This window comes from Taudactylus pleione, unplaced genomic scaffold (assembly GCF_031769625.1).
Source record: "Taudactylus pleione unplaced genomic scaffold, aTauple2 ptg000560l, whole genome shotgun sequence".
NCBI classification, from domain to species: Eukaryota; Metazoa; Chordata; class Amphibia; order Anura; family Myobatrachidae; genus Taudactylus; species Taudactylus pleione.
In genome coordinates, this window is record NW_028284962.1 from 125360 (window position 1) to 152694 (window position 27335).

Sequence of the window (27335 nt, forward strand, 5' to 3'; positions counted from 1 at the left end):
TTGTATTGAGCCCTGGCTAGTCTTGTATGCAGAATTCATGCATTTAATATTTGTCTGTTCATTTAGATCGTGCTGCCACAACATTTTGGCTTGGAGATTTTTTTTCTTAAAACCCCTTCCCTGGACCCATGCAATCTTAGTGAATGGAAGTCAGAATCTATGGCTGCAGTAAGCAGTGCTTTTTTTATAAGAATCCTAGGGCTGCTGAAGCAGCCTCCTACTGTAATACAGAGGGCACATGACTATAAAGGCTACAAAGCAATACTCTAATGTTATGTATTAAACATTTTTAAAGCTTATTGCTCAACTTTACTTCCTCTACAGACTACAGCACATATCATTTACTCTTTATTTGCTTTTTTATTTCATGTGGTAGAAAAATAAAGGGAAAGAAGAGAAAACTAAACACAAGAAATCTTCCCTGACCAGTACAGCAAGGGAAGAGGATGAGCTGGTGAAGGATGTAGAGGCCAAACAGGATGACACAGCTCCAACAGATGTGAGTAACTGGAGAATGATCATTCATGTTGATGAATGTAGCCTAATTATAACATTTAGCAAGTTCCTGTTTCTTTAGATGTAAGTTTTTCTTCCTGAGTATATGGACTACACCAACCTATTGGATATGTTGCAGCTCTGCCTCTAATGTTTATCTGCTCTCCCTTGCTCAATCACTGATACTTTTTTTTCCCCAGGACATGGATTTCTGGCTATCTAGCTCCCAGATACCACCACAAGAACAGGTTAGTGGATTGTGGTGGCACTTTTTGATGTACAGCCTTCAAAATTCCCTACATGCATAATAATAATTGCTTTATATACAGAGTAACATTTTAAAGCTATTTACAATAATTGATCATGTTTTTTGTTCATGGCATTGATGCAATTAATTATTAGGTGGAGGGAACAAGGAGTTTGATAGCATAAGGCTGTTACTGAGGTGGGCAGATCTAGATGATGAGCCCAGTGAGTGGCATTCAGTAAGATTGAGCTGCTCCCCTGGGAGTATGTGCAATTTTTCAGACAGTCTCTCTTGTATGCTTATGCTGCTCAATCTCTCGAGGAACTAAAATAAATACATAAATTTGAATTTTCTGATCCTAGTTAGTTACAGCTATTTATAAAACGATAAGTTTTATACCACTACATTTAAGAACTGATGAGTACTGGTCTCAAATTCTCTGTAAAGGTATAAGGTCATGAGAATGGCTTATTCAGGAGAATTGATCATCTGGAAATTTGGAGTGTTCTAATCAAAACTTACGTGGATGAATATTGGTTTTAGAAGAGAGAAGACATTTCTTGGATAATACTACTATGCGGTGTCCTCAATGGACAGCTTTTGTCAAACCACTAAAGACAGGATTAACAACTCAGACGAGAGACGGCTTGGGCACAAAGTTTGACAAATCCAGGCTTGTTAAGGTTTCCTGTCAGAAAAGATTCTCCAGCCAAACTACCTAGATTTGTAAAGTTGATTACTCTTCCTTTAGCAACCTGTGTGGGATTACATTGCCATTCGGTTACTGCATGTTACTGACTGCTCCCACTGTGTCGTGGGCGGGTACTCTCTACTGCCACCAGGCTCCTACTGCAGCACCTGGAACAGCTTGTTCCAACAGGCTCCTAAACAGCCATCTTTAACTGCCTCTCCCAGTCTCCTACCACCAGCAACTGGAAACACTTTTGGCTATGTGTGGACATGTTGCTACTATATCTCCTATTTGGTGTTGGCTATTTCCCCACTGTAAGATGTTTATATACCATTTTTGTTTTAGTTTTAATCATGCTTTCAAAGATTTTTATTTTATTTTATGACACACAGTTAAAAAGTTATACTCCATGTAAAAAGTTATACTTTAAAATCTACCCTGAAAGAAACACGTACAGAAGTACAATTTGAGCTTGTTCAAGCAGTTAGTTGCTGACCAGTCAGATATTGCTGATTGTTGACCAATTAGCATTCTGTATTTGATATAAATGAATAGTGTGTGCTATTCTTTGGCATTTGGAACTAACTTTATCACGTGCATCTCAATAAAGAAGCCATCTCCCAAGGTTGACAAGGAAATTCGCCTCAAATCCTTTAGCCAAATTGAGCATATCAGGAATATTGCAAATAAAATAAGCTGTAATCAATCAACATTGTCAAGAATTATCAAAAAATGTAAAGAAACACTTTATACCGATAATCTTCCAGGATCAGGGAGTCCAGGAACATCAAGATCAAGTTCTTTGGTGTATCTGTACTGCAGACAAGCATGTCTCATCTCCTGAACTTTTGTCACAATGGACAGCAAATGTAAATGTCCATTTACAAGCCGTTATTCCGAGATGCTGTAAAGCTAAAAATAAAAATAACCCACTTCTGATTAAGTGCCAAAGAATGCTCTAATTCACCTGGGCTAAGGAAAATTCATTATGGACCATCAAGAGTGAAAATAATTTTTTATTCTTTGAGAAACGTAATTATTTATTTGGAACCAAAAAGCCCCTACATGAGACGTCTGCAACGTGAATATTACCCGGAGTGCATCAATCTGACTGTGAAATATCCTCTTGTCAATTGATTGCTGAATGGGCAAAAATATTGTGATGTTCTTAGAAGCAGAATAGTCCAAGAATACCCCTCGTTACTGATGTGGTGGCACAGATCTACAACCTCAACATGGGATCCCTCCCCTTGCCTTATGAAACAGGACATTCATATCGACTGATGGGGTGGTTGCCCTTTCTTGTTAGTTTCAGGGTCTTTGATCTGCAGTGAAAGCAGATCTTCTGAAAAATTGGTCTAGAATTAAGCTTGTTGTTAAATGCTTTAGTCTGAGAACATCTTTTGTTGCAGGGAAATCTCATAAGGATTCAGTTAGACAATGCTACAGCAGCCACGTACAGCTACCATCAACGAGACCGCAAGAGCTCTTTTGCAATGAAGAACAAAAAGATCATGCATTGATCAGAACGAAATTAGTTATGTTGACTATATTCATACCAGTGGTAAAGAAACAGATGCAGGTTTTTTTCTGCTGGCATACAAATAGTCAACAGATGCACTGTTCCACTTCCCTTTAAGACTGGACTTGTTAACTATGAGACTGTTACCTCCTGTCATCGGGAATTAGAGCAACTGGCCTTAACAGTGTTGCTTTTGAAGAATAAAAGATTATTATTCTGGAGAAAGCCTCTACACCCTGGCGCTAGTAATTAGTATATTAGGTAATTAATTGCACAGCAGCAGGCAGAATAATGGGATGTGCAACTTCCCTCACTACCAGAAAATCCAAAAACATAAAATCTATACCACTTTGCTTATGCAAATATGTTTTAAATTCAAGTGCTTTCTGTGTCAAGGAGTAATGGATGCAACATTATTCAGTTTTAAAATATAATATAGTATAAATAACACAAAAACATAAACCTACAATACGATAATTGTAATTCAGTAAAAAAATTAGTACTCGCCAGCAGTCAATCCGTCTAGCAGATATGAATCTAGTAAGAATAAAATTTTTGTATAAATGCTGTATAATAGTACTCACTCCCGGACACAACGTACCTGCTAGTCCCGAAATTTGGGTGCTAAATGTCCTCCAATAGAAAATTAGGTCCGTAAATGCAGGATCTGTAAAATACACACCACCGGGTTAGAGTAGTTGGTTGTGATAATGATTTCTCTGTTCAACTTCAAATATAAAAGTGCTCCCTTTTGTGTTGTGGAGCCGCTGTTTAAAGCTCCGTGAATGGAGTATTGACAGTGTAGGACCAGTGTAACTTACCAATATTGGTGCAATCTCCAGAGACAGTCCACTACCTCTGACCAGAGCTGTGGGAACCGCCTGAATCTTTGACTGTTCAGCTGTGAATGCAGTTTGCTAACTAGCCACAAGTCAGCATGTGCTGTGATTTAGGAGGTAGTCCAATCTAGAAAGTATTGCCGGTGAATAACAAAGTGCACTGATAGTATCAACGCGTTTCATCTAAAGACTTTAAGTGTCACCTTTGAAGCCATATTTCTTCAGGCAATAGAGATTTTTTCTAAAATCCCAAACTTTGGAAGACTTCTATTTCTTGGTGCGAGTAGTAGCAGTTTCCAACCATTTGCTCCCGTTTTTGCAGGAAGATTTGGACAATGGTTTGACACTTGGTTCTTTTTTAAAGGTTCAGATCTTTGCACTCTCTGTGGCATTTTTACTGGAATTCTTGACTGTTTGGCAGATGACAGTGAGTGATGTATATGCAGCCTCCATACAGTCTTCCAATACCACTTTGGAATTTTAGTTTATTCTTTTGGCTTTACAAGAATCTCTCTTAAAACTGTTCGATGTGGTCTGCAGTGTAATCTAACCTTTCATGTCAGCCCACATTACCCAGCAACTCACAGGTTGCCACTTCTATCAGTCTTTAGATGGTTGGGATATATATACATATATATATATATATATATATATGTATATATATATATATATATATAGATATATATATACACACACACAGTCAGGTGCATAAATATTGGGACATTGACAGAATTTTCATATTTTGGCCTCTATTCACCACCACAATGGCTTTGAAATGAAACAAACAAGATGTGCTTTAACTGCAGACTTTCAGATTTAATTTGAGGGTAATTACATCCAAATCAGGTGAACGGTGTAGGATTTACAACGGTTTCTATATGTGCCTCCCACTTTTTAAGGGGCCAAAAGTAATGGGACAGACTAAACAATCCTAAATCTAACTTTCACTTTTTAATACCTTGTTGCAAATCCTTTGCAGACAATTACAGCCTGAAGTCTGGAACGCATAGACATCACCAGACGCTGGGTTTCATCCCTGGTGATGCTCTGCCAGGCCTCTACTGCAAATATCTTCAGTTCCTGCTTGTTCTTGGGGCATTTTCCCTTCAGTTTTGTCTTCATCAAGTGAAATGCATGCTCAATTCGATTCAGGTCAGGGGATTGACTTGGCCATTGCATAACATTCCACTTTTTAGCCTTAAAAAACTCTTTGGTTGCTTTTGCAGTATGCTTCGGGTCATTGTCCATCTGCACTGTGAAGCACCGTCCAATGAGTTCTGAAGCACTTGACTGAATATGAGCATATAATATTGCCCGAAACACTTCAGAATTCATTCTGCTGCTTTTGTCAGCAGTCACATCATCATTAAATACAAGGGAACCAGTTCACTGATGAGGTGGTATGTTTTGGATCATGAGCAGTTCCTTTCCTTCTCCATACTCTTCTCTTCCCATCACTCTGGTACAAGTTGATCTTTGTCTCATCTGTCCATAGGATATTGTTCCAGAACTGGAATGCCTTTTTTGGATGTTGTTTGGCAAACTAATCTGGTTTTCCTGTTTTTGAGGCTCACCAATGGTTTACATCTTGTGGTGAACCCTCTATATTCACTCTTGTGAAGTCTTCTCTTGATTGTTGACTTTGACACATATACACCTACCTCCTAGAGAGTATTCTTGATTTGGCCAACTGTTGTGAAAGGGTTTTTCTTCACCAGGGAAATAATTCTTCTGTCATCCACCACAGTTGTTTTCCGTGGTCTTCCGGGTCTTTTGGTGTTGCTGAGCTCTCCAGTGCGTTCTTTCTTTTTAAAAATGTTCCAAACAGTTGATTTGGCCACACCTAATGTTTTTGCTATCTCTCTGATGGGTTTGTTTTGATTTTTCAGCCTAATGACGGCTTGCTTCACTGATAGTGACAGCTCTTTGGATCTCATATTGAGAGTTGACAGCAGCTGATTCCAAATGCAAATGTCACACTTAGAATCAACTCCAGATGTTTTACATGCTTAATTGATAATGAAATAACGAGGGAATAGCCCACACCTGTCCATGAAATAGCTTTTGAGTTGATAGTCCCATTACATTTGGCCCCTTAAAAAGTGGGAGGCACATATAGAAACCGTTGTAATTCCTACACCGTTCCCCTGATTTGGATGTAATTACCCTCAAATTAAATCTGAAAGTGCCGTTAAAGCACATCTTGTTTGTTTCATTTCAAAGCCATTGTGGTGGTGAATAGAGGCCAAAATATGAAAATTCTGTCAATGTCCCATTATTTATGCACCTGACTGTATATATATCTCTCCAGAATGAACCCCGGAACTCCAGAGCTTGAACGCAAAAACTCGCTCCGGCGCCCCCGCAATACAGTCACTTTCGTAAAATAGGAGGCACTCGGAGTCTTTAATATTTAAACAAAGTACCCCATAGCAGGGGAATTTATTGGTGCAGTCAATGTTTCGGGGATCAGGTCCCCTTCCTCAGGACAAACAGTGTGAACAGAATCAATGTACAAACAGTGTTAAATAACAAAATAGAACACTCTTACCCCCCCTCTCCTCGATGACGTCAGCTGCCGCAGGATCCCTCGGCTGGGTGTCATCCTACGTATCCACCGTCCGCGACGTCCTCGTCACGCCGGAAATGTCATCAGACCCAGCTTCGGAACCATGGCAACAGTGAACAGTGTGTAAACTGCAACAAAACAGATCATACGAACAAAATCAAGCCGCAATGGCAGTGCAAATATTACATTATACTATAGATAGCCAAAGAGAGAGCCTTAACTCTTTCAAGAGAACAATTATTGACAAATAAAGTCCCCTGCAAGCTGAAAAAAGATAAAATTCCCTGGGTTAATGAGTACACCACCAGCAGTACGATCACTAGAAAAAAGCATGGGAATTTTGGCATATTAAGTCCAACACTGACCTAAAATGTTTCAAAGATTTGAGCATCATGCCTAGTTACAGCAGAGGTAGGAACATTAAGGACTTTGTTGTCCGCACAGACAATGTCAAGAGTGTGCAACGCTGTCATCCAAGCAAAAGGGGGCTACTTTGAGGAATCTAACATATAAAACATTTTGATTTGTTCAACACTTTTGTTTACAACATAATTCCATATGTGTTCTTTCATAGCTTTGATGTCTTCAGTATTAATCTACTATGTTGAAAATAATTTAAATAAGCAAAAACCATTGAATGAGAATGGTTGACTGGTACTGTGTGTGTGTGTGTGTGTGTGTATGTGTGTGTACAGGTGTGTGTGTGTATGTGTGTGTATGTTTTAGTGCATGTGCAGAGTCTGACAGTGCTGCAATATTAAGTCTTCATAGGATATGGCTACTTATTTACTTACAGATCCCTTCATCCCAGAGCCTTCCTGATGTGATTGCAACTGGGGATGAGCCAGAGGAGCCCAAAGAGCCTGAAGTGCTGGCGGAAGTAAATGAGGAAGAGCCAGAGAAGGTGCTTGAAAATTTATATTGTCCTCATTCAGTTCCTTTAACATTTTGTGCTAAAGCATTTCCTTAGTTAAATTACTGACAACCATAGTAATATATTATCATACTACTACATCATTATCATACCATGGGAGGTATGTAATAGCCTCTGAGTTATCAAAAGTAGCGTTTCCAGCAAGATTGAAGTCACTGCATGTAATAGAATGAGTACACATGTACTAGCCAGAATCTTGCATCATCTGGTTTCAGTGTGACACAACACGCCCTCCAGCTGTTACTAATGTTAAACATATAACTAAAGTTCTACACACTCAGAAATCGTGTCAGAATAATTCTCAAAACAATAGACTGGCCAGAAGGCAGTGAGAGCTTCTAATCATGCTGTGGTCCATCTGTTTAAATATGGTTAAATATATATACTCAAAAGAAAATAAAAAGTGTAGAGACCGCCCTCTAAACATAACCAGCACTTGTGCCTGAACTGGTTTTGGAAAAATTTGGGGACAAAGACGTTGGGTCTCCCAACTATTCCATTACCAGCCCTAGGCTGAATCAGACAAGGTATAGTGTTGTGACCCGCAGTGTTGTGGTCCCCCCACCCTGATTCCACTAGCCCTAGGCCAGTTGGTACCAGGCGTGCAGAGCCCTCCATAAACATAAAAAAAGATTGTGCTGAACCTCCCTCCTACTCCTCCTGGGTACAATCAGTCCTTTTGCCAATAACACCAGGGCTCTTCTCTGTTGTTTACTTTGCGATTGCTGGCCCCAGCAAGGTTGCCAGGGCATGAAGTGCCATCATGCCCAGGTTTCAAGGGCCTGCTGGCATCCATACATAGGCATACTGTAAGATAAGTTTTAAAATAAAGACAGGATACACACACCGTAGAAAAAAGCGTAGGCTTTCTGGGCAATCGACTAACATCTTAGACAATGCTACATGTAACTTTCGGGACCCTACTGCTAAGTCACTTACCACTCTCCATAAGAACAAAAAGGGCCGCACCTACTGGTATGCTCTGACCAGTCCACTTTAAAAAAAAAATATATATATATATTTATAAAATTTCTCACACTCTATTAACTGATACCCCGAAGCCTAGTGCTATTGGCTTTGTTTTTTTTTATTATTATTCGCCTTACTCCTCTGGGCAAGCCAGTCCTGTTGCCATGTGACCTAGGACTAGTGGAGTCATGGTGGGGGCGGACCCCCACACTACGGGTTTCCCCTCCATGGCTCCACTGACTTTGGCTGGTCAAGCCTAGTGCTTGTAGTGGAAAAATTTGGGTGACCCCCTGCTCTTTGTCGCCCTTATTTCTTCTTAAGGGTCCATAGGGCTCCACAGGGAGACAATGGGGTGTAGGTGGTACTTGGAGGACCGAACACCAACAGCAAAAAACTTTTTCCTGTCCTCAGATGCTCCAGTCCTTCCCCTTATACCCCGACCACAGCCTGATTGCAACTCATTTTCGTTGGTGTCCAGAAGGAGCCGGACCACCGTTAGAACAGTGGGGCTGCTATTAAGCAGCCCAAGCTTTATTTTTATGATTTTTAATTTTTACTAAGTGCAGCAGCGCTGGACAGTCCTCTGGACGTCTGCACTTCTGCTCCATCACCCATCCACGGCGCCGCGACACCAGCCCTCGGCTAGGTGCTCTCGGCGGGGCTCCTTGGACCCCAGACTGCAGCCTGGACTCAAGGGAATAGGTAAGGCGGATCCCCGCGTCTATGCGCAGTCTTGCCTCCTGTCTCAGGAGACAGACCGGAGGCGCTGATGTGGACACCGGTTCGTCCAGAACTCCGCTAGACCACCAGGGCATTACAATACTTGTGCAGGGCACAGATTAAGGCCAGGGACCCGGTGGTTGATGCCAGCATAGGGGAAAAGTTACTCTTCCTGCTGCTCCTCCCTCGGCTCAATGCGCCGTTCCACTATGGTTTTGCCGCACCTGAGCTGCTTCTAACTCACCCTTCACCCCCTCTGAGACTCACGGCAGCAATTTTCTACATTCAGGTCTCCAGAAACGCTGGGTCCGGTCTCCCTGTAATACCTCTCCTGAAGGCCAGGTTATACAGCGCTATTTCCTACCAGCCACTGCGGTCTACGTGTAGTTGAATTTAGTTCCCACTGCAGTTATATTGTATACTCTGCATTGTATGTGACTTGTGCTAGCGCTGCTGTCTTTTTCTCCTTCATCCACTAGGGGACACTCGAGCTTCATGACACTGGGGTATAGACGGTGGGTTGAGTAGACTCAGCGGCGCCCGCCTAGTTGAAACCAGCTGGTGTCCGGGTTTTCCGTTTCCCCCTCTCACCCCAGCACTCTGGCTGCAGAAGCACAGTAAGTATGCACACTCTCTCCTGATTAGCTGTAACAATTTACAGCTGGGCTAGTGACGGGCAGGCTTGTTGCACTGTCACTTATAGGAGGCTCTGGTGCTGTGGCTCAGTATGTAGCGCGCCAGTAGCACTATTCAGATAGCCTTATCCCTGATGGTATCAGCGTGGCTGTCAGACTGCCGTGTCGGTGCTTGCATGAGCGAAGCGCTGGCTTCCGCGGGGGCACATGTTCTCTGTAACACAGCGCAGCTGTCAGTCTGCCACGCTTGTGTTAGCATGAGAGACACAACGGCACCGGCTTCCTCGGACCTGTTACAGCTGCGCCGGTGCTTGATTAGAGGTGCCGGCTACTATGAGCATTTGTACACTCTCCTAAATGAGAGCTGTTTAACACCGGGAGGACTATCTGTAGAGTCATCTTCATGGAGGGGCGGAGCTTCATCGTGGCGGCCCTAGTCTCTCTCTGAGAGCTATGCACCGCCTTCTCCTTCACTACCTCGGCGTGCGCTCTGCTCACAATGAGTGGCGCCATTTTATGCTATAGCAGTACAAAGTTAAACGCTCCATGTCCCTTTGAGGCTTTCAGCACAGAGCAAGAGTGACTGACAGCTCCAGTTTCCAAGGGGTCTGTGAGTCCTACAGTTGGGTAGCATTTATTTGTTACCCTACCTATTCTACATTGGGTAGCATTATTATTGAAATTCTGCTCCTCCCTGTCTTTGCTTTGTCTGCCTCAGTTTACTTGCCTGTTTCAGATTATCTGCAATTGTGTGTGATTGCCTGTGAGTGGGCTATGATGTCTTCCAAAGCGACAGACAAAACTACTTCACAGAAACTGTATGCCTGCACTAGGTGCAAAAATAAATTTGCCCATGCTCGCTCTGAAGGGTCATCCCTGTGCGATGCGTGTGAGGCGGAGAGTGCTAACACAGCGCAGACTCACACCTTCCTTAATAAATACTAGGGTTCATGGTGGATCTTTCTTCTGAGTTAGCCGCTTTCCGTAGGGAACGGAAGGCTGTCAGAGATCGACCTAGCACTTCTCACCCTTCTGTTTTAGCGACAGAACCAGCGTGGGCTCAGGATCTAGCCCGCTCAGTGAATAACCTTGCCCAGGTTACGGGTTCTGCGTCTAAATCTCCTGAGGCCACGATAAATCTGTCGTCCAAGAAGGGGGCACTTCCGGCGGTTCTCCAGTCAGATGAGGATTCTGAAGCAGGAGGAAGGGGAGATGCTGGATGAATCCAATGTAGAGGCTTTCTCACAGGAACCTGAAGCAACGCAGGGTATTGAGGCACTCATCCTGGCGGTGAGGGAAATACTTATTGTTTCTGACCCTGAGACTCCAGAATCATTAGATGACTCCTTGTCTGCTAAGATTTCTATCACCTTCCCTGTTTCTCGCAATTTAGACGAACAGATGGCGGCTGCCTGGCAGAATCCAGACCATAAATTCTAGATTCCTAGGTGTTTTTTTTTTTATTTTTTACACCTTTATTTGTTTCCAGCAGAAACTAGAAATCGATGGGAGACTCTGCCACCTGTGGATTCTTCGGTTTCTCGTCTGTCGAAAAAAACCACACTCCCCTTTCCAGGAGCTAATACGTTGAAGGAAAGCTGCAGGCGCACTTCCATGACTGGCCTTGGTCAACAAGGCAGTGGAGAACTCGGGGTAACAATTAGTAGAGGGTCTAAAGTCAAATCCTACGCGGGCAGATCTGATTACCTTGGCAGAGCATATTCAGGAATCCACAGTATACTTGGGAGACGCCTTCGGAGATATCGGTCTGGTAGGCTCTAGGATCTCTGCTTTGGCTGTCGCTGCTCGCTGGGCACTTTGGCTTCGTGCTTGGCAAGCGGACGCAGAGTCTAAAAAAAAACTTTTTCGCCCTTCGTCAGCACCTCATCCATGTCGCTCGTTTTAAATGACCACCTTTGAGCTCCAGCAATCACTTCCAGGGGCGTTGGCCGAGGCAGGAATCCCTCTTATCGATCAATGTTCTTGAACTGCGGGCAGTACACAGGTCCTTGATACAGGCTGCTCCAAGGCCCTTCTGGCTTACATAAATCGGCAAGGGGGATCTCGCAGTCGTCTGGCAATGAGAGGCGCCAGCCACATTCTTCTGGGGGCAGAAAGACACGTCGAGGCCATCTCCGTAGTCTTCATTCTGGGAGTTGACAACTGGGAAGCGGACTACCTCAGTCGTCAGGATCTTCACCCCGGGGAGTGGTCCCTTCATTCCGAGGTCTTCCTTCAACTAGTTTACCAAGGGTGGAGGCCAGAGATAGATTTAATGGCGTCCCGGAACAATCGACAACTACCCCTTTACTGCTCCAGGACCTGGGAACTGGCAGCTGTGGGAGCGGATGCTTTACGGATTCCTTGGCCATACAGCCTTGTATACTTGTTCTCAACTTCTTCCTCGGGTTCTCAAGCGGATCAAACGCGAGTCGTCCACAGTCAACCTAGTGGCTCCGGATTGACCTGAACCTCGTCTTCTCCTTCCTTCAATCGTCCACGTTTGAGCCTTCTGAAGGACGTGGATTTTAAATATTTAACTTGGAAGATGGTCCTTTTCTTGGCCCTGGCTTCGGCTAGGCGAGTGTTGGAACTTGGAGCTTTGTCCTGGCATTCCTCTTAATTTTTCACGATGATCGGTCAAAACTGCATACCCAACCTTCTTTTTTGCCACCTAAGGTGGTCTCTGCCTTTCACCTGAATCAGCCGGCTGTGGTGCCGGCCTTGTTGGACTCTTTCGGGGGTTCGTCGTCAAGGGATCAGACTGCTCCCATACTTAAACGATCTCTTGCTCTTAGCAAGCTCCCCAGATATTCTTCACAGCCATCTACAAGTAACCATTCGCTTCCTACAAATGCACGGTTGGCTGATACACTGTAAAAAGCCTTCCCTGACACCTTCTCGAAGAATGGTACATCTGGGAGGCTTCCTGGACACTCTGGCTCAGAGAACCTTCTTGACAGCAGACAAAATATCTCTATTCAAGCACTGAGTGCACAGATTACTCCACAGTCATTGAGTGTCAATGCACTCTGCAGTGCAGACCTTGGGATCCATGGTGCCCACCTTCGACATGGTGGAGTTCGCTCAATTTCACTCTAGGCCCCTACAACACGTGATCCACTCCAGGTAGAACAGGCTGCCTCATCTGCTCAGATCCAGAACGATGGGTTGGGTTGCTGAACTCCAGCCAAGGCGGTCTTTCCAATCAACGTACTGGAACTCTGAGACATTTAAAAAACTCACTCGGGATATTCTTCAGGGCAAGCCTGTACAAGTACAGTCCGATAGTGGTGTGCTACTAGAAACTATGACCCTCAGGTTTTTAGGCTTTCTAGAATCCTTTCATTTCTTCAAGTTGGATTGGATCTCGGACTCCACCTAGCTTCTCTGAAGATGCACGTCTCTGCTCTGTCCATCTGGTTCCAGCGCAACCAGCTCTACCAGATGTTCACACCTTCCTGCAAGGTGTTCTATGTATGCAACCTCCCTTTGTGTCTCCTGTGGCTCAGTGGGATTTGTCAGTGGCTCTCCACGCACTTTCTAGAACCTCCATTCGAACCGCTGGATTCAGTAGATGCCAAATGGCTCACTGCGAAGACTGTTTCTTCTGGCTAGAGCATCTGCCCGTAGGGTATCTGATTTAGAGGCGCTTTCCTGTTGATCCCCATTTCTAATCTTTCATGCGGACAGGGTTGCTCAAACGCGCCCTGGCTTCCTGCCCATGGTGGTCTCTCGTTTCCACCTCAGTGGGGAAATTGTGGCTCTGGCCTTTCAGTCACCAGACCTCTCAGCAGGTAAGGCCTCTTTGGATGTGGTCCGTGCTCTGAAGATCTACGTGGACTGTACTAGTTCTATCAGGAAATCTGATTCCCTCTTCATCCTATATGGATTCCATAAGAAGGGATGGCCAGCTAACAAACAGACTCTGGACAGATGGCGTCGCATGACTATCTCACAGGTTTACACACAGACTGGCCTTCCTGTGCCGGCTACAGTCTCTGCTCATTCTACTTTCGTGGGCAGCCCGCCGTGTTGCATCTGCCGAATAATTATGCAAGGCGGCCACGTGGTCTTCTGTCCACACCATTTTTAGGTTCTTTGCCTTTGATACCTTTGCCTCTCAGGATGCTTTCTTCGGGCGCCGGGTTCTCCTCTCAGCTCAGGACCGTCCCTGCCCTTGAACCACTGCTTTGGGACATCCCCATTGTCTCCCTGTGGAGCCCTATGGACCCTGAAGAAGAAAAGGAGAGTTATGGTAAAACTAACCTTTGTTAACTCTTTCTTCGAAGTCCACAGGGCACTTGCCCTGACGCACCTGGCTTCTATGGGTTTATTCTCTTGATCACTTGTTTCCTTCTCTGTGTGAGAGTGTGATTCTTCTGTGTACCAGTCTTCCTTCTCTCCTATCTTGCTCCTGCCTTGGGCAAAACTGAGTTGCCCTCAGGACCGGAGCATCCTGGGATAGGAAAAATTTTGCTGTCGGTGTCCCGTCCTCCAAGTTTCTGATTTTTTTTATTTATTTTTAAATAAAATATATATAACTCAAAAAATAATACACGATTACAAAATGGAAAACTAACTAGATTGGGTAACAATAGGCAAATAATTAGAGGAGTGTGACTTGTATTACGTATATACAGAACACTTTTACAATGGTTATGTAATATCAGTTGGTAATGGCCTTTTTCAGTGGTGCACATATTCAATCGCTGGCCTAGGCTTCTTAACATGCAGACTTTCATTCACATAACTTGGTTAGACACTTCCCAGAAATCCGTGGAAATAACATTCTCTAGCAAACAATTTGATTACAATTCCAGCCATCCCACCAAATGGTTTACAGACAGCTTGAATTTAGATAACATTTCACACAGTTCATTCATTCAACTCCAGCAAGAGGTAACACAAACTAAAGTCTGGCTTTATCACATCACCAGCAGTTCAACTAGAAACTAGAATTATCACAGACATTCTTGAAGATCTACAGTTGAGAGGATGCATTTAAAACACTTAAAACTTGGATATCGCTTCTGCAGTAGCTTTTCACAGTCATTGCTGGAATCTGTAATACCACTTCTGTTCTTCCACTCGGTAATTCAAGCATTCTCACAGATTAGCACCGTGGGGTATATTTACTACGGTTTGGGTTTTTAGAAGTGGAGATGTTGCCCATAGCAACCAATCAGATTCTAGCTATTATCTTCTAGAAGGTGCGAGATAAATGTTAAGTAGAATTTGATTGATTGCTGTGGGCAACATCTCCACTTCTAAAAACCCACACTTTGGTAAATATACCCATGTTGCGTTAGTCCTTGCTGCTTATCTAGTGCTGTGTGCAATAGAAGCAAAAGGGGTATATGTAAATTTAGATAAAATGTACTTTTTGCAGCTATCCTTTCCCATTTTTTTTTTTTGTGACAGAAGTCTCATCGACATAAGAAAAAACATAAGAAGGAGAAAGAAGATTCTAAGGAGGATAAGAAATTGCGGAAGAAGAAACACCACCACCACCACCATCATCATCATCGCAACGAATCACCTGTAGGGGAACATACAGAATCTGTTCATAATGGGACCTTAGATGAAGAGGAGCCCCTTCCTGTAAGATATCAAGGCTGAACAACAATGTGTGGAACAAATATAATTTAGTTTAAAATGTTGGTGGACATAAAGAAATATGGTGCTGACTGAAATAGTTGAACACAAATGGAATAGTAGGAAACGGAAATTGAAAAACATTAGTGTAACTGTAATAGAGATTTAGTTAGACCTACTGTATTTTAGAACAGTTGAACTTTTTTTCCTCATTATGTAGTCTTTGATTTTCTATTTTGGAGTCCCAAATAATTGGTTGTCTTTATTTAGTCAACTGATAAATGTAAAACCTTGCTTTGTACTGACATATGTGCATTGCTGTAATATATTGTCTTCATCCATTACATTTATGCACAGTTGAGGTTAGTCTATCCCTCCAGTGTCAGGACAGAAAAGAAGACACCCCTGGAGAGTATATAAGGACACACTTCCCACCTTTCTGTCTCTTCTTTCCTGTGCTCATGTCCATAGAGTAAGGCTAGACAGTTTTGTTGCCTTTTTAGCTTTGGGGCTAACCTGTAACATGGCCCACTGCCAGGAGGGAGAAGAAGTTATATAGGCTCCTTTTATGAAGCACCAGCATGAGTACTAACCAGGTGCAATGTAGTGGGACTTGTCTTGTGTTACAAGACGTTCCTTAGTGACTTACATGCTCTGATATGTTGGGATAATTATAAATCTTGAGATATATATATATATATATATATCTATCTCTCTCTCATACATACATGCCTGGGGCACCCGTTTGACTGTTGAAATGGATTCCAAGAGTTAGAGCAATTGCTGGTAACTTGGAGTTCCAATCTCAGGCACTGACATGTATATTGTCTGAGCGCTGTGGAGGTGAAACGGTCCTAGCCAAGAGCAGCAATTCCAAGGCAGTATATTCAGCTGTAATGTTTTTTGCTTGCTTTTTCAATTTAGCGTAGTTCCTATTAGCACTATGATATACATTGGTTATAGGCCTCCAACTAAGGAAAGGATGTTAGTCAGCTGAGATATCTGTGAAATATTAAAAAAAACCAGAATTATACTATGTGATCTGAAGCTAGTTTTTCATTGAAGATTTTCCTAATTACAGTAGTAATGAGCAGCAGCTCAAATGGTAGCTATTATTAAATGGATGATAGTATTCGCTGATATGTTTGTTACTAGGAAAATGTGGCTCAGAAAGTTTATTGTGATGTTTCTGGCTCATCTGATGATGGCTCAGTTTGACTCTGAAAAACCAAATTTAATTGTGAGATTAATAGAAAAGCTGCTAAGCTATCTTTAAAGGATATTGATGAATCTAACTATACCGTCATTGCAGGAAGCACTGCTTCTCTGGGTTAAAGAGTGACCCAGTATTTTCCCATTGAAATAGTTATTGTAATTGAGGGAGTGTGGATGCACCCAGACCAACTCCTCTTCAGTATGAACAGGAATATTCCTGTGGTATTCCTATTTTTCTGAGGAGACTAAAATCTCGACACTGCCTAAGCAATAGACCTTCCAAAAAAAACAAAACGCACAACTACAGTATTCCCCTTGATGCAAACTCTTGACACGTAACAGTATGTTAAGTGGCTGGGGTGTTCATTGTGGAAGTATTAATCCTACACAGGAGAAGTAGGTGCAGGTTGCTCATTGTCCCAGGTAGGGGATACATATCATGGCATCCCCGTACTAGGCAGCGGACTGCTTCGGAGACGGCCTCTGTCAGCTCCCATTCTCCATTGTTGGGCATTGGGGTGAGATGTCATTCATGTGGTACACCCATTGATGTTGCAGAGCCAGTCTGTCTTAAGTCTCTGGTTTAGGCTACTTCAGAGCTCAAACAGCTCACTACACACCCTCTAGAGCTGATCAAGTGTTTTTCGTCCTTTTAGCCATGGGATGGACCACATATCATGGAAAGCAAAAATATTCCACTTGGGATCTCCATCCAGGGCCCTTCGCCGTTCACCTCCACTGCACCCTTTTTTTTCAGATGTCTCGCCCTTCAATGGTAAAACTCTTCCCTAATACAGGCATCCCCACAGCAAGGATTATCTCTACATCCCCAAGGCAGCATCATGGTTTTACTCCCATCTGTACTTAGTTCCAAAACCGCACTTCTCTTTTCGACCCATCTTGAATCTCAAAATGCTCAATTTACATCTTAGGATTGCCAAGTTCAAGATGGAGTCCATCTATATGGTCATCAATTTCATGAAGCAGAACAAGTTTTTTTGCAGTTATATATATCAAAGATGCATGCGCTTAAATGCCCCAATCTGGAAGGGCCTCACTGCCTCCTCTGATTTGCTGTGGGCAAGGATCATTTCCAGTTCAGGGCTTTGCCCTTCGGTCTGGCCACAGTTTCACGGGTATTCACGATGGTCATTGCTGTAATGGCAGCACATTTAAGGTACATGGGAGTCACGATCATCCCATTTCTGGATGATCATCAAGTCCAGTTCAGAAGTTCTGCTTCAGTCTCATCTGCAGCTGACCACAAAAACAATGGACGGCATGGATGGGTGATTAACTTCCAGAAGTTCAACCTCATCCTGTCACAGAAGGTCTCCTCTTCGACACCAGTTGTCACAAGGTGTTCCTGCCAGAAGACTAGATCTTGGCCATCCAGAGGCAAGTTCTTGCCCTGCTCTCTGCCAAACAAGTGTCTGTTTTGCTCTGCATGAAGTTGCTGGGCAGGATGGTATCTTGATTCGAGGTGATTCCATATGCACACTTCAATTCAGACTATATAGCTGCAACATCTTGTCTGTTGGTCTCGTACTGATCCCAACTTGTTGTCCCAAGTGTTTCCATTGTCGCAGACAACTCTACACACCCTGATGTAGTGGCTCACCAGATGCAGCCTGGCACACTGTATATCAGTCGATCCGGGCGGTGGACCATAATGACCATAGACACCAGTCTGCAAGGTTGGGGCACAGTGAAGTGGGATCTTTCTACTTCAGGGTCCATAGGGGGTCCACAGGGTTGACCTTGGGGGTATAGCTGGATCTGGATCCACGGGCACCACGCAGTTAAAGCGTTGCTGCTCCCAGGATGCACTTGGGTCCGTCCTCCTCTATACCCTGCCCCGGCCACAGGCACCTCAGTTTTAGTTGGTGCCCGGCCGGAGTCGGGTCACCCTGTCGCAGTGGGGCTGCAGGAGCAGCCCCTAAGCTTTATTTTAAAGAGAGAATTTTTAATATTTTTCTTCTTTTTTTACACTGTTAGAGCGGCAGCATCAGACTGTCCTTTAGGACGTCCACGCTGCCGCTCCTTCTCTCCGCTGGCGCCGCGACGCCAGTACAGCTCTGGGGATCGCGGCGGGACCCCAGAGCCTGTACTAGCCGGGCTCTGGGGACTCCCTTGACTGCTGCCGGACGCGACGGGGATCAGGGCCGGATACTTTCTATGCAGTCAGAAGCCTCCGGTCTCTGGGGACAGACCAGAGGCGCTAGCGGCGGCGGCGGGCTCCCCCTCACTTGAGGAATACCCCGCGTGTCCGCTAGACCACCAGGGTATCAGGCTGGTAGCGGGACCGGCAACCCGGGGGTTAATTGCTAGCCAGGGGAGGCAGCCTTCCCTGTCTAGCGGCTCCTCCCCTCAGCTCAGCGCGCCTTTCAACTAGGAGTCTGGCATCGCTGAGCTGCTCTTATCTTACGGCCACTCCTCCTCTGAGGTCTCCGGCGGCCATCTTTACTGGCACATCGCAGACTCCCAGGCGGTATCAAGTGGACCGGTCCCCCTGTGTACCTCTCCCCTGCTAAAGGACAGTGTACACAGCGCTATAGCCCTCCCAGACACTGAATCTGGGCGGTTGATTGTAGCGGAAGGTGCAGTGAGTACTAACTTTTCTGCATTGTATGTGACTATTGCTAGTGCTGCCTGTCTGTGACTTATTCTCCTTGCTGTCAGCTTATAACTATCACTTTCCTTCTCCTACGGCTCGCAGGTGTGTGGGGGAAGGGCGTTTTTCTGAGACCCTCACTTATATAAAACACGTATTTGTGGGGTCAGTCACATACTGTTGGGTGCTACACAGTACCATATCTGGGCTGTTGTGTCGCATACTGGGAGTGCGCGGGTGTTAAAACCGTAATTCCTCTGGTGATACCTATTTCTTGTGATTTACGGTATCATGTCTGATGAGGAGACTGAGCGCTCTGTGGCTCCTGTGCTATTTTCCTGCAGACGTTGTGCTGCTGGAGTTGATGGGGAGGACTTATCTCAGGATGGTCTGTGCGGGCGGGCGGTGTATCACAGGACCCTCCTTGGGCGATGTTTTCACAGGTGCTGGCGTCTATTGCGGACCGGTTATCGGTCCCATCAGCGGTCCCTTCTAGGGCGTTGCCGCAGCCCACCATCCCCCATTCCCCGGGGGTTCCACAAATGTTGCGGTCTCCCCCCGGGGCCCAGACTGTGGGTCCTTACTCGGGACTGCCTGTGTATGTGCAGTCTTCCCCAGGGACGCGTCAGTCTGTAGTACCTTTGCAGAGTTTTGCTCCGACGGCTCCTCCGCCTTGGGTGGATGTTCTATCCAGCTCCGTACAGAGTCTGGCGGCTTCATCCTCGGCGTTTCAGTCCATGTTGCAAGGTGATGTGCCACCAAGGGTGTCTAAACGTCCGGTTGTGAGTTCACTAGCTGCGCAGTTGTCGGACTCGGAAGTGTCCTCGGATGATGGAAAAATCCGTGAGGACTCTGACTCTGATGTCATGGGGCAGGAGGTGGAAGCTAAGTCCTCCATTAATGTTCCAGCCTTAGTTAGGGCGGTGCGGGCTATGTAGAGGATGATGCGCCGGCTCCTAGTTCGAAGTTTCCTAATTTTAAAAAGGCCAAGGTGACTTCAACTATGTTCCCCCTGTCTGATCAATTATCGGATCATATGGCGGCGGCCTGGCAGTTACCTAGTAAGAGGTTCCATCCACAGAAGAGGTTGGCGGCGAACTATCCTTTTCCTGAAGCTCATTGCAGGAAATGGGAAACTCCGCCGGCAGTGGATTCCCACGTTACCCGCTTGATCAAAAGCGCGACGCTGCCATTGCCGTCTATCTCCTCTTTGAAGGATCCCACGGACAGGGAGGTGGAGACTTGTTTAAAGTCCATTTATTCTCTTTCCGAGGCGGTGGCTCGCCCGTCCATGGCTATCTCCTGGGTGGCTAAAGCCATTGAGGCATGGGCCAATGCCTTGGAGGATAACTTTCCTGATGAGGCTCCGGATATCCAGAGAGCGTTAGTGGGACAGATGCGGGATGCAGCTTCCTATATTGGGGAAGCGTCTTTAGATGCCAGCCTGCTCACTTCTAGGGTGTCGGCTGCAGCGGTGTCTGCTCGGCGCTCCCTGTGGCTGAGGTCCTGGAGGGCTGATGCAGATTCAAAAAAGGGTCTGGAGGCCTTGCCTTTTAATGGTGATTTACTATTTGGTCCGGATTTGGACAAAATAGTGGATACTTTGGCTAAGTCCAAGTCTGCTTTTCTCCCTTCGGCCTCTGCGCCGGCTAAAGTGAGGAGCTCTGCCTTTCGGTCCTTTCGGGTTCAGGGTAAGGCCAAGGGCCAGTCCTTCCCGAGACATTCGGCGACCAAGGCCGCACCCAAGCCCAAGAAGCAGGCATGGAGTGCTCGGCGCCCTTCTTCCAAGCAGGAGGATAAGCCTGCTGCCTGATGGGACGGGCCTCTCTCTGGGGGACCCCAGAGTGGGAGGCCGACTTCTCCAATTCGCCCAGTGTTGGCACAATACCACCACGGATGCCTGGGTTCGAGAAGTAGTCTCTCAGGGGTACGCCCTGTCTTTTCGGTTCAGGCCGCCCCACCAGTTTTTCTGTACGAGTCCTTCTCTGGACAAGACCAAAGCTGGTCAGATTCAGGTAGCTATAGAATCCTTGCTACAACCAGGGGTCATTGTTCCCGTTCCGCAGTCTCAGCGCGGGACGGGGTACTATTCTACTCTGTTTCTGGTACAGAAACCCAATGGTTCTCATCGCCCTATCCTGAATTTGAAGTCTCTGAACAGATACCTCAGAGTTCCCAGGTTCAGGATGGAAACGTTACGTTCCATCATTCTGGCGATGGAACCCGGGGATTATATGGTCTCCCTCGATATCCAGGACGCCTATCTCCATGTGCCCATAGCACCGGCACATCAGCGGTATCTGAGGTTTGCTATCCTGAACCATCACTACCAATTTCGGGCGTTGCCTTTTGGCCTTTCCACGGCTCCGAGGGTGTTCACCAAGGTGATGGCGGTTATGGCTGCCCACCTTCGGGGTCAGGGTCTACATCTGTTGCCGTACCTGGACGATCTTCTGCTGCTGGCGAGCTCCCCGGAGGTGCTTCTTCGACATCTCCACCTGACCATTGCTTGTCTTCAAGCACACGGGTGGTTGATAAACTGGAAGAAGTCCTCCCTGATTCCATCACAGCGGATGGTTCATTTGGGAGCCCTGCTGGATTCTCGTCAGCAGCGGATTTTCCTGACTCCAGAGAAGGTCTCCTCCCTGCAGCTGCGGATACACAGTTGCCTGAGCAGTTGCCGCCTGTCGGTCCATTCAGCTATGAGAGTTCTGGGGTCCATGGTGTCGACTTTCGACATGGTGGAATTTGCCCAGTTCCATTCCCGGCCCCTGCAGGGGCTGATTCTATCGGAATGGAACGGGTTACCTCACCGGATCCGCTCTCAGATGCTGGTGTTGTCCCCGTAGGTTCGGCAGTCTTTGGCTTGGTGGCTTCAGACGGCGCATCTGGTCGAGGGGCGCCCCTTTTGGATCCCGGACTGGGTCCTGCTCACGACGGATGCCAGTCTTCGGGGTTGGGGGGCAGTGACCGGCTCATTATCGCTTCAGGGTCGTTGGTCCGCGGAAGAAGCACTTCTCCCCATCAACATCCTGGAACTGCGGGCTGTGTACAGGGCCCTGCAGTCGTCCGGCCCCGCTCTTCACGGAAGGGCGGTTCAGGTGCAGTCCGACAACGCCACCACGGTGGCGTACATCAACCACCAAGGGGGAACTCGCAGTCGGGCAGCAATGTCGGAGGTGTCTCGCATTCTTGCTTGGGCGGAGTGTCACGTTCCAGCGATCTCGGCAGTCTTCATTCCCGGAGTCCTCAATTGGGAGGCGGACTTCCTCAGCCGTCACGACGTGCATCCCGGGGAATGGTCGCTTCACCCAGAGGTGTTTCAGCTACTCGTGGACAGGTGGGGGCTGCCGGAGCTGGACTTGATGGCCTCCCGTCACAATCACAAGTTGCCCGTTTACGGGTCAAGGACAAGAGACGCAGGCGCCTGTCTGGTAGACGCTCTGTCGGTGAAATGGACGTTTCACCTGGCGTATCTGTTTCCTCCGATATCCTTACTTCCTCGGGTTCTGCGGAAATTCAAGCAGGACGGCGGCATACTCGTGCTGGTGGCTCCGGCGTGGCCCAGACGTCCTTGGTACTCCGATCTGAGGTGCCTCTCCATCGACGCTCCGTACCTTCTTCCTCAGCGTCGGGACCTGTTGTCTCAAGGGCCCTGCCTTTACCCGGATCTGGGTCGGCTGTCTTTGACGGCGTGGCTCTTGAGACAGCCGTCTTGAGGTCTAGGGGTTTCTCCAGTTCGGTGATTGGTACCATGCTTAGGGCACGCAAGCCTGCTTCCGCGCGGATTTACCACAGGGTGTGGCGCACTTATTTTCAGTGGTGTGAATCCAGAAACTATGATCCGCAGGTGTTTCGGGTTTCCAGAATCTTGGAATTTCTTCAATCGGGTTTGGACCTCGGCTTACGCCTGGCCTCTCTGAAGGTTCATGTGTCTGCTTTGTCCGTGTGGTTTCAGCGACGGATTGCTACACTGCCAGACGTTCACACCTTTTTCCAAGGTGTTCTCAGGATCCAGCCTCCCTTCATGCCTCCGGTGGCTCCGTGGGACTTGGCGGTGGTGCTGCGGGTCTTGCAGGGTCCTCCTTTTGAGCCGCTTGAGTCGGTGGAGCTCAAGTGGCTGACGTTTAAGACCATTTTTCTCCTGGCAATTGCTTCGGCCAGGAGGGTTTCAGAATTGGGGGCGCTTTCCTGTCGCCCTCCTTTTCTGATTTTTCACCAGGACAGGGCAGTGCTCCGCACGCGTCCTGAGTTTTTGCCCAAAGTGGTTTCCAAGTTCCACATTAATCAGGAACTTGTTGTGCCAGCTTTTCAGTCATCTGATCTTTCTGCTGGTGAGGCTTCCTTGGATGTGGTCCGGGCACTTGGAATCTATGTGGACCGGACTGCTTCGGTTAGGAAGTCGGATTCTTTGTTTGTCCTCTTCGGTTTTCACAAGAGGGGTTGGCCTGCCAACAAGCAAACGTTAGCCCGTTGGCTTCGTTCAGTTATTTGTGAGGCTTATGCGCAGGAGGGTTTACCTGTGCCAGCCTCCGTTAAGGCTCATTCCACTCGTTCTGTGGATCCCTCTTGGGCTGCTAGACGTGGCGCCTCCGCTGTTCAGCTGTGTAAGGCGGCTACTTGGTCTTCAATTCAGACGTTTTTGAGGTTTTATGCGTTTGACACCTTCGCCTCTCAGGATGCATCCTTTGGGCGCCGGGTACTCCTTTCAGCACAGGAGCGTCCCCGCCCTTAGTTGAACTGCTTTGGGACATCCCCAAGGTCAACCCTGTGGACCCCCTATGGACCCTGAAGTAGAAAACAAGAGATATGGTAAGAACTTACCTTTGTTATCTCTGTTTCTACGAAGTCCATAGGGTCCACAGGGCGCCCGCCCTGACGCACCTGGCTTCAAATGGGCTGTGTGGCTGGTCACCGGTTTTCCGTCTCCCATTTCTGTGAGTATGGTTTCTTGTGTGTTCCAGTCTTCCTTCTCTCTGTTTAGTCTCCTCCTCCGGCCTTAGCTGCTTACCAACTGAGGTGCCTGTGGCCGGGGCGGGGTATAGAGGAGGACGGACCCAAGTGCATCCTGGGAGCAGCAAAGCTTTAACTGCGTGGTGCCCGTGGATCCAGATCCAGCTATACCCCCAAGGTCAACCCTGTGGACCCTATGGACTTTGTAGAAACAGAGATAACAAAGGTAAGTTCTTACCATATCTCTTGTTTTGTCTTCAAGGGGTTTGGACCTGGGCAAGACTTCCAATAATTGTCTTGGCCATTCATCTGGCTTTCCTTCAGGCACACCTTCAAGGAAGGCTCCTCAAGATCCAGTCGGACAATGTCATTGCTAACCTCAACCACCAAGGCGGAACAGGCAGCTCCATGGCAAACAGTCAAGCTCTTCCGATAGGTGGAAAGGCATGTGCTAGTGATCATCCCAGGAGTATACAACAGGGAAACTGATTTTCTAAGCCCGGTACAAGGTTCATCCCAGGAAATGGTCCCTTTATCAGGAGATCTTCAGCCAACTTGTGGATCAACTGGGTCTGCCGGACGTGGAATTAATGGGCTCTCAACGCAATCACAAGATGCCACTGTACGGCACGTGCACAAGGGATCCAAATACAATCTTTGTGAATGCAGTGACTGTCTCTTGGCAGTTCTGCTCAGTGTCTGTTTTCACAGATTCTGGTGTTCCCTTACGTGCTGAAAAGGCCTAAGCCAAGGGAGTTCACGTTGTCCTGGTGGCTCCAAACATGCCAAAGCAGTTGTGGTACACTGACATCCTCAACATGGAGGCGGATCATCCAACCAGATCTGCCAAGTTATTGCTAGTTTTTCGATCAGAATTTTGGATTTGACTGCATGGCTGTTAAAGCCATGATTCTCCGAGCTAAGGGCCTCTCTGACCTGGTCATTCAGACTATAATAAAGGCCAGTAAGCCACCCTAGGCCGCAAATTACCATTGCGTTTGGAGAATTTACATCTCCTAGTGTGAACATAAGTGGGCTTATACTTCTTAATTCATGGAAATTATCTTTACTAAAATTTCAGGTTTCATTCCTTTCAGTCTTTTTTTCAATGCACTGTAAGTTGGTCGCTATCTCTGAGCTTCAGACTTTTCTTCAGCGTGTGCTTTCATGTCCTACCATCCTATGTGCCTCCGGTTATGGGAACTCAATTTGTCAGCACTTCAAAAGCCACCTTTTGAACCTCTGCATATCGTTCATCTCAACTGTCTAACCTGGAAATGTTCTTTTTTGCTAGCTATTTCACCTGCCAGACCAGTCTGAGTTGGGAGCACTTTCCTGCAGGTTACCAGTTCTCGTTTTTCACCAAGATTGGGTGGTTCTGTGCACCAGGCCGCCGCCTTTTCAGTCGAAGGGCTTTTCCCCATTGAATTTTAACCAGGATATTGTTCTTCCGGCTCTAGGTGACGATTCGTCCTCTGGCAGCAGGGATGCTCTGAGCCTTCTGGATGTTGTCAGAGACCTGCGGATCTATGTGAAGAGATCTGCTATATACCGTAAAATGGACAGCCTACTCGTGCTCTGTGATGCGTAGAAGAGAGGTTGGCCAGCAACTCAATAGTTGTTGGCCAGATGAATCGGGGCGATTATCTAGCAAGCATATGTTTCAGAAGGGCCCCAGTTCCAGATCGCCTGGTTGCCTGTTCTACCAGATCGGTGAATGCCTCTTGGGTGGCGTGGTACTGTACCTCTGTGAAGCAATTATGCTAGGCCACCTGGTCCTCAATCCGTTCTTTTACAAAGTTCTACAAATTAAATCTTTTTTTGAAGCTAGAGATGCCAGTTTTGGGTGTAAATTTGTGCACGCTTCCGTAGCTGAGTGTTCCTTCCCTTCCTTCAGATCGAATGTTAGAGAAAGTAGGGTTTTTTGGTACTCACCGTTAGATCCGTTTCTCTTAATCCATCTGGGGTACACTGCACTCCATCTGTTTCTTTGTTGCACTGCTTTCACGTTCTCTTGTTTGAGTGTTCTTTTTTTCCTGTGGGCTTATTAAAGTCAAAATGGAGTTGCTGTGCCCTATGGGATATAGAGGGGGAGTAGGCAGCCTGCATACACATTTAGGTTTGCACTTGTAACTGCACCTTGAATAGCGCCCTCTACACCCCATGGGGCAAGTGTCCCCCAGATGGACTGAGAGAATATTATTTAACGGGAAGTACCAAAAATCCTTTTTTTTTTTTTTTTTTTTAGGTGATTTGTTTTTATCCCCAAAATATTGAGCTGTAAACTTACCATATTCTACTTGATTTTTAATTCATATTAAATACAAATTTGTATAGCAGTATTTAATTACCATAATTTATACAGGTGTGTGGCTATGCTGGCATTAAATTATTTCACACTTTTTTTATTTTTTCTAGCCAATGTCCAGTTATTGTCTTTTGGCTGAAAATAAATTCATCAAAATGGTAAGTGACAATGTAGTGAATAAATGTGACACACAGGTTATTTTTTTACAATGATCATTTAACATTAGATATTTCAAGCATGACATACCTTTGCTATAACTTACACACCTGATCTTCGGAGTGCTTTGTATGCGTTTTACACTGCACAGCTTCACCAGAGAAACCCTTCGCTGGCTAATCTATATTGCCTTCCTGATACTAAATGGCTCCTCCACTTCTCAAATATGCACATCATTCTTTCTGAATTCAGTTCTTCATATAAACAGAAAAAGTGGCAACATTATGATTACAATATTCTTTATAGTATTAATGGCCATCTGCCTCCCAATAAATTACCATCCCACTATTTATAAAGGTGATGCTCCTTTATAAATTGCTTATATATATTGGCCATATTTCGGGCTCTCTCCCCCATTCCCTGACATGCAGCAACCTGACGAGATCGTCAGATTGTGCTGCATGTCAGCTCGATGAACGATGATGACGAACGATCCGCGGGAACGGCGTCGTCGTCATCGTTCATCTTTTTGGGGTTAAAAATGGACGATAAGGTGGACGACTGAACGATAACGATATCGTTCAGTCGTCCACTTTATCGCCCAGTGTGTACGCACCATTACTCTGGTTATTTCCTCCCATTCCCTCATTGAAAGATTTCTCTTGCTGTGTGCCCCTCCTCTGGAACGTTCTTCCTTTTGCTATGTTGTACTTCCACTCGCATTTCCTGATGGCGCACCTTTTCACTAAAGCTTACCTGCCCGCCTCTTGGCTCCTCTCTCACTCCATTCTCCTACCCAACTTGTCTCCTTTCCAGTTCACCCTTTGTTGTGTGTACAAACAGGGCCCTCTTGTTCCTTCCCCTGCACTA

The 27335-nt window shown here is 46.1% G+C and overlaps 1 protein-coding gene across 1 annotated transcript in view; it reads left to right on the forward strand.

Moving 5' to 3' along the window:
- AP3D1 (adaptor related protein complex 3 subunit delta 1) overlaps positions 1-27335 on the forward strand; it is a 182832-nt gene that overhangs the window by 122279 nt on the left and 33218 nt on the right. Inside the window, exons 23-27 of the mRNA XM_088452992.1 lie at positions 377-499; positions 696-743; positions 7160-7267; positions 15046-15225; positions 26420-26467. Of these exons, the coding sequence (XP_088309118.1) occupies positions 377-499; positions 696-743; positions 7160-7267; positions 15046-15225; positions 26420-26467 (507 nt within the window). The remainder of the gene's footprint in view (positions 1-376; positions 500-695; positions 744-7159; positions 7268-15045; positions 15226-26419; positions 26468-27335) is intronic.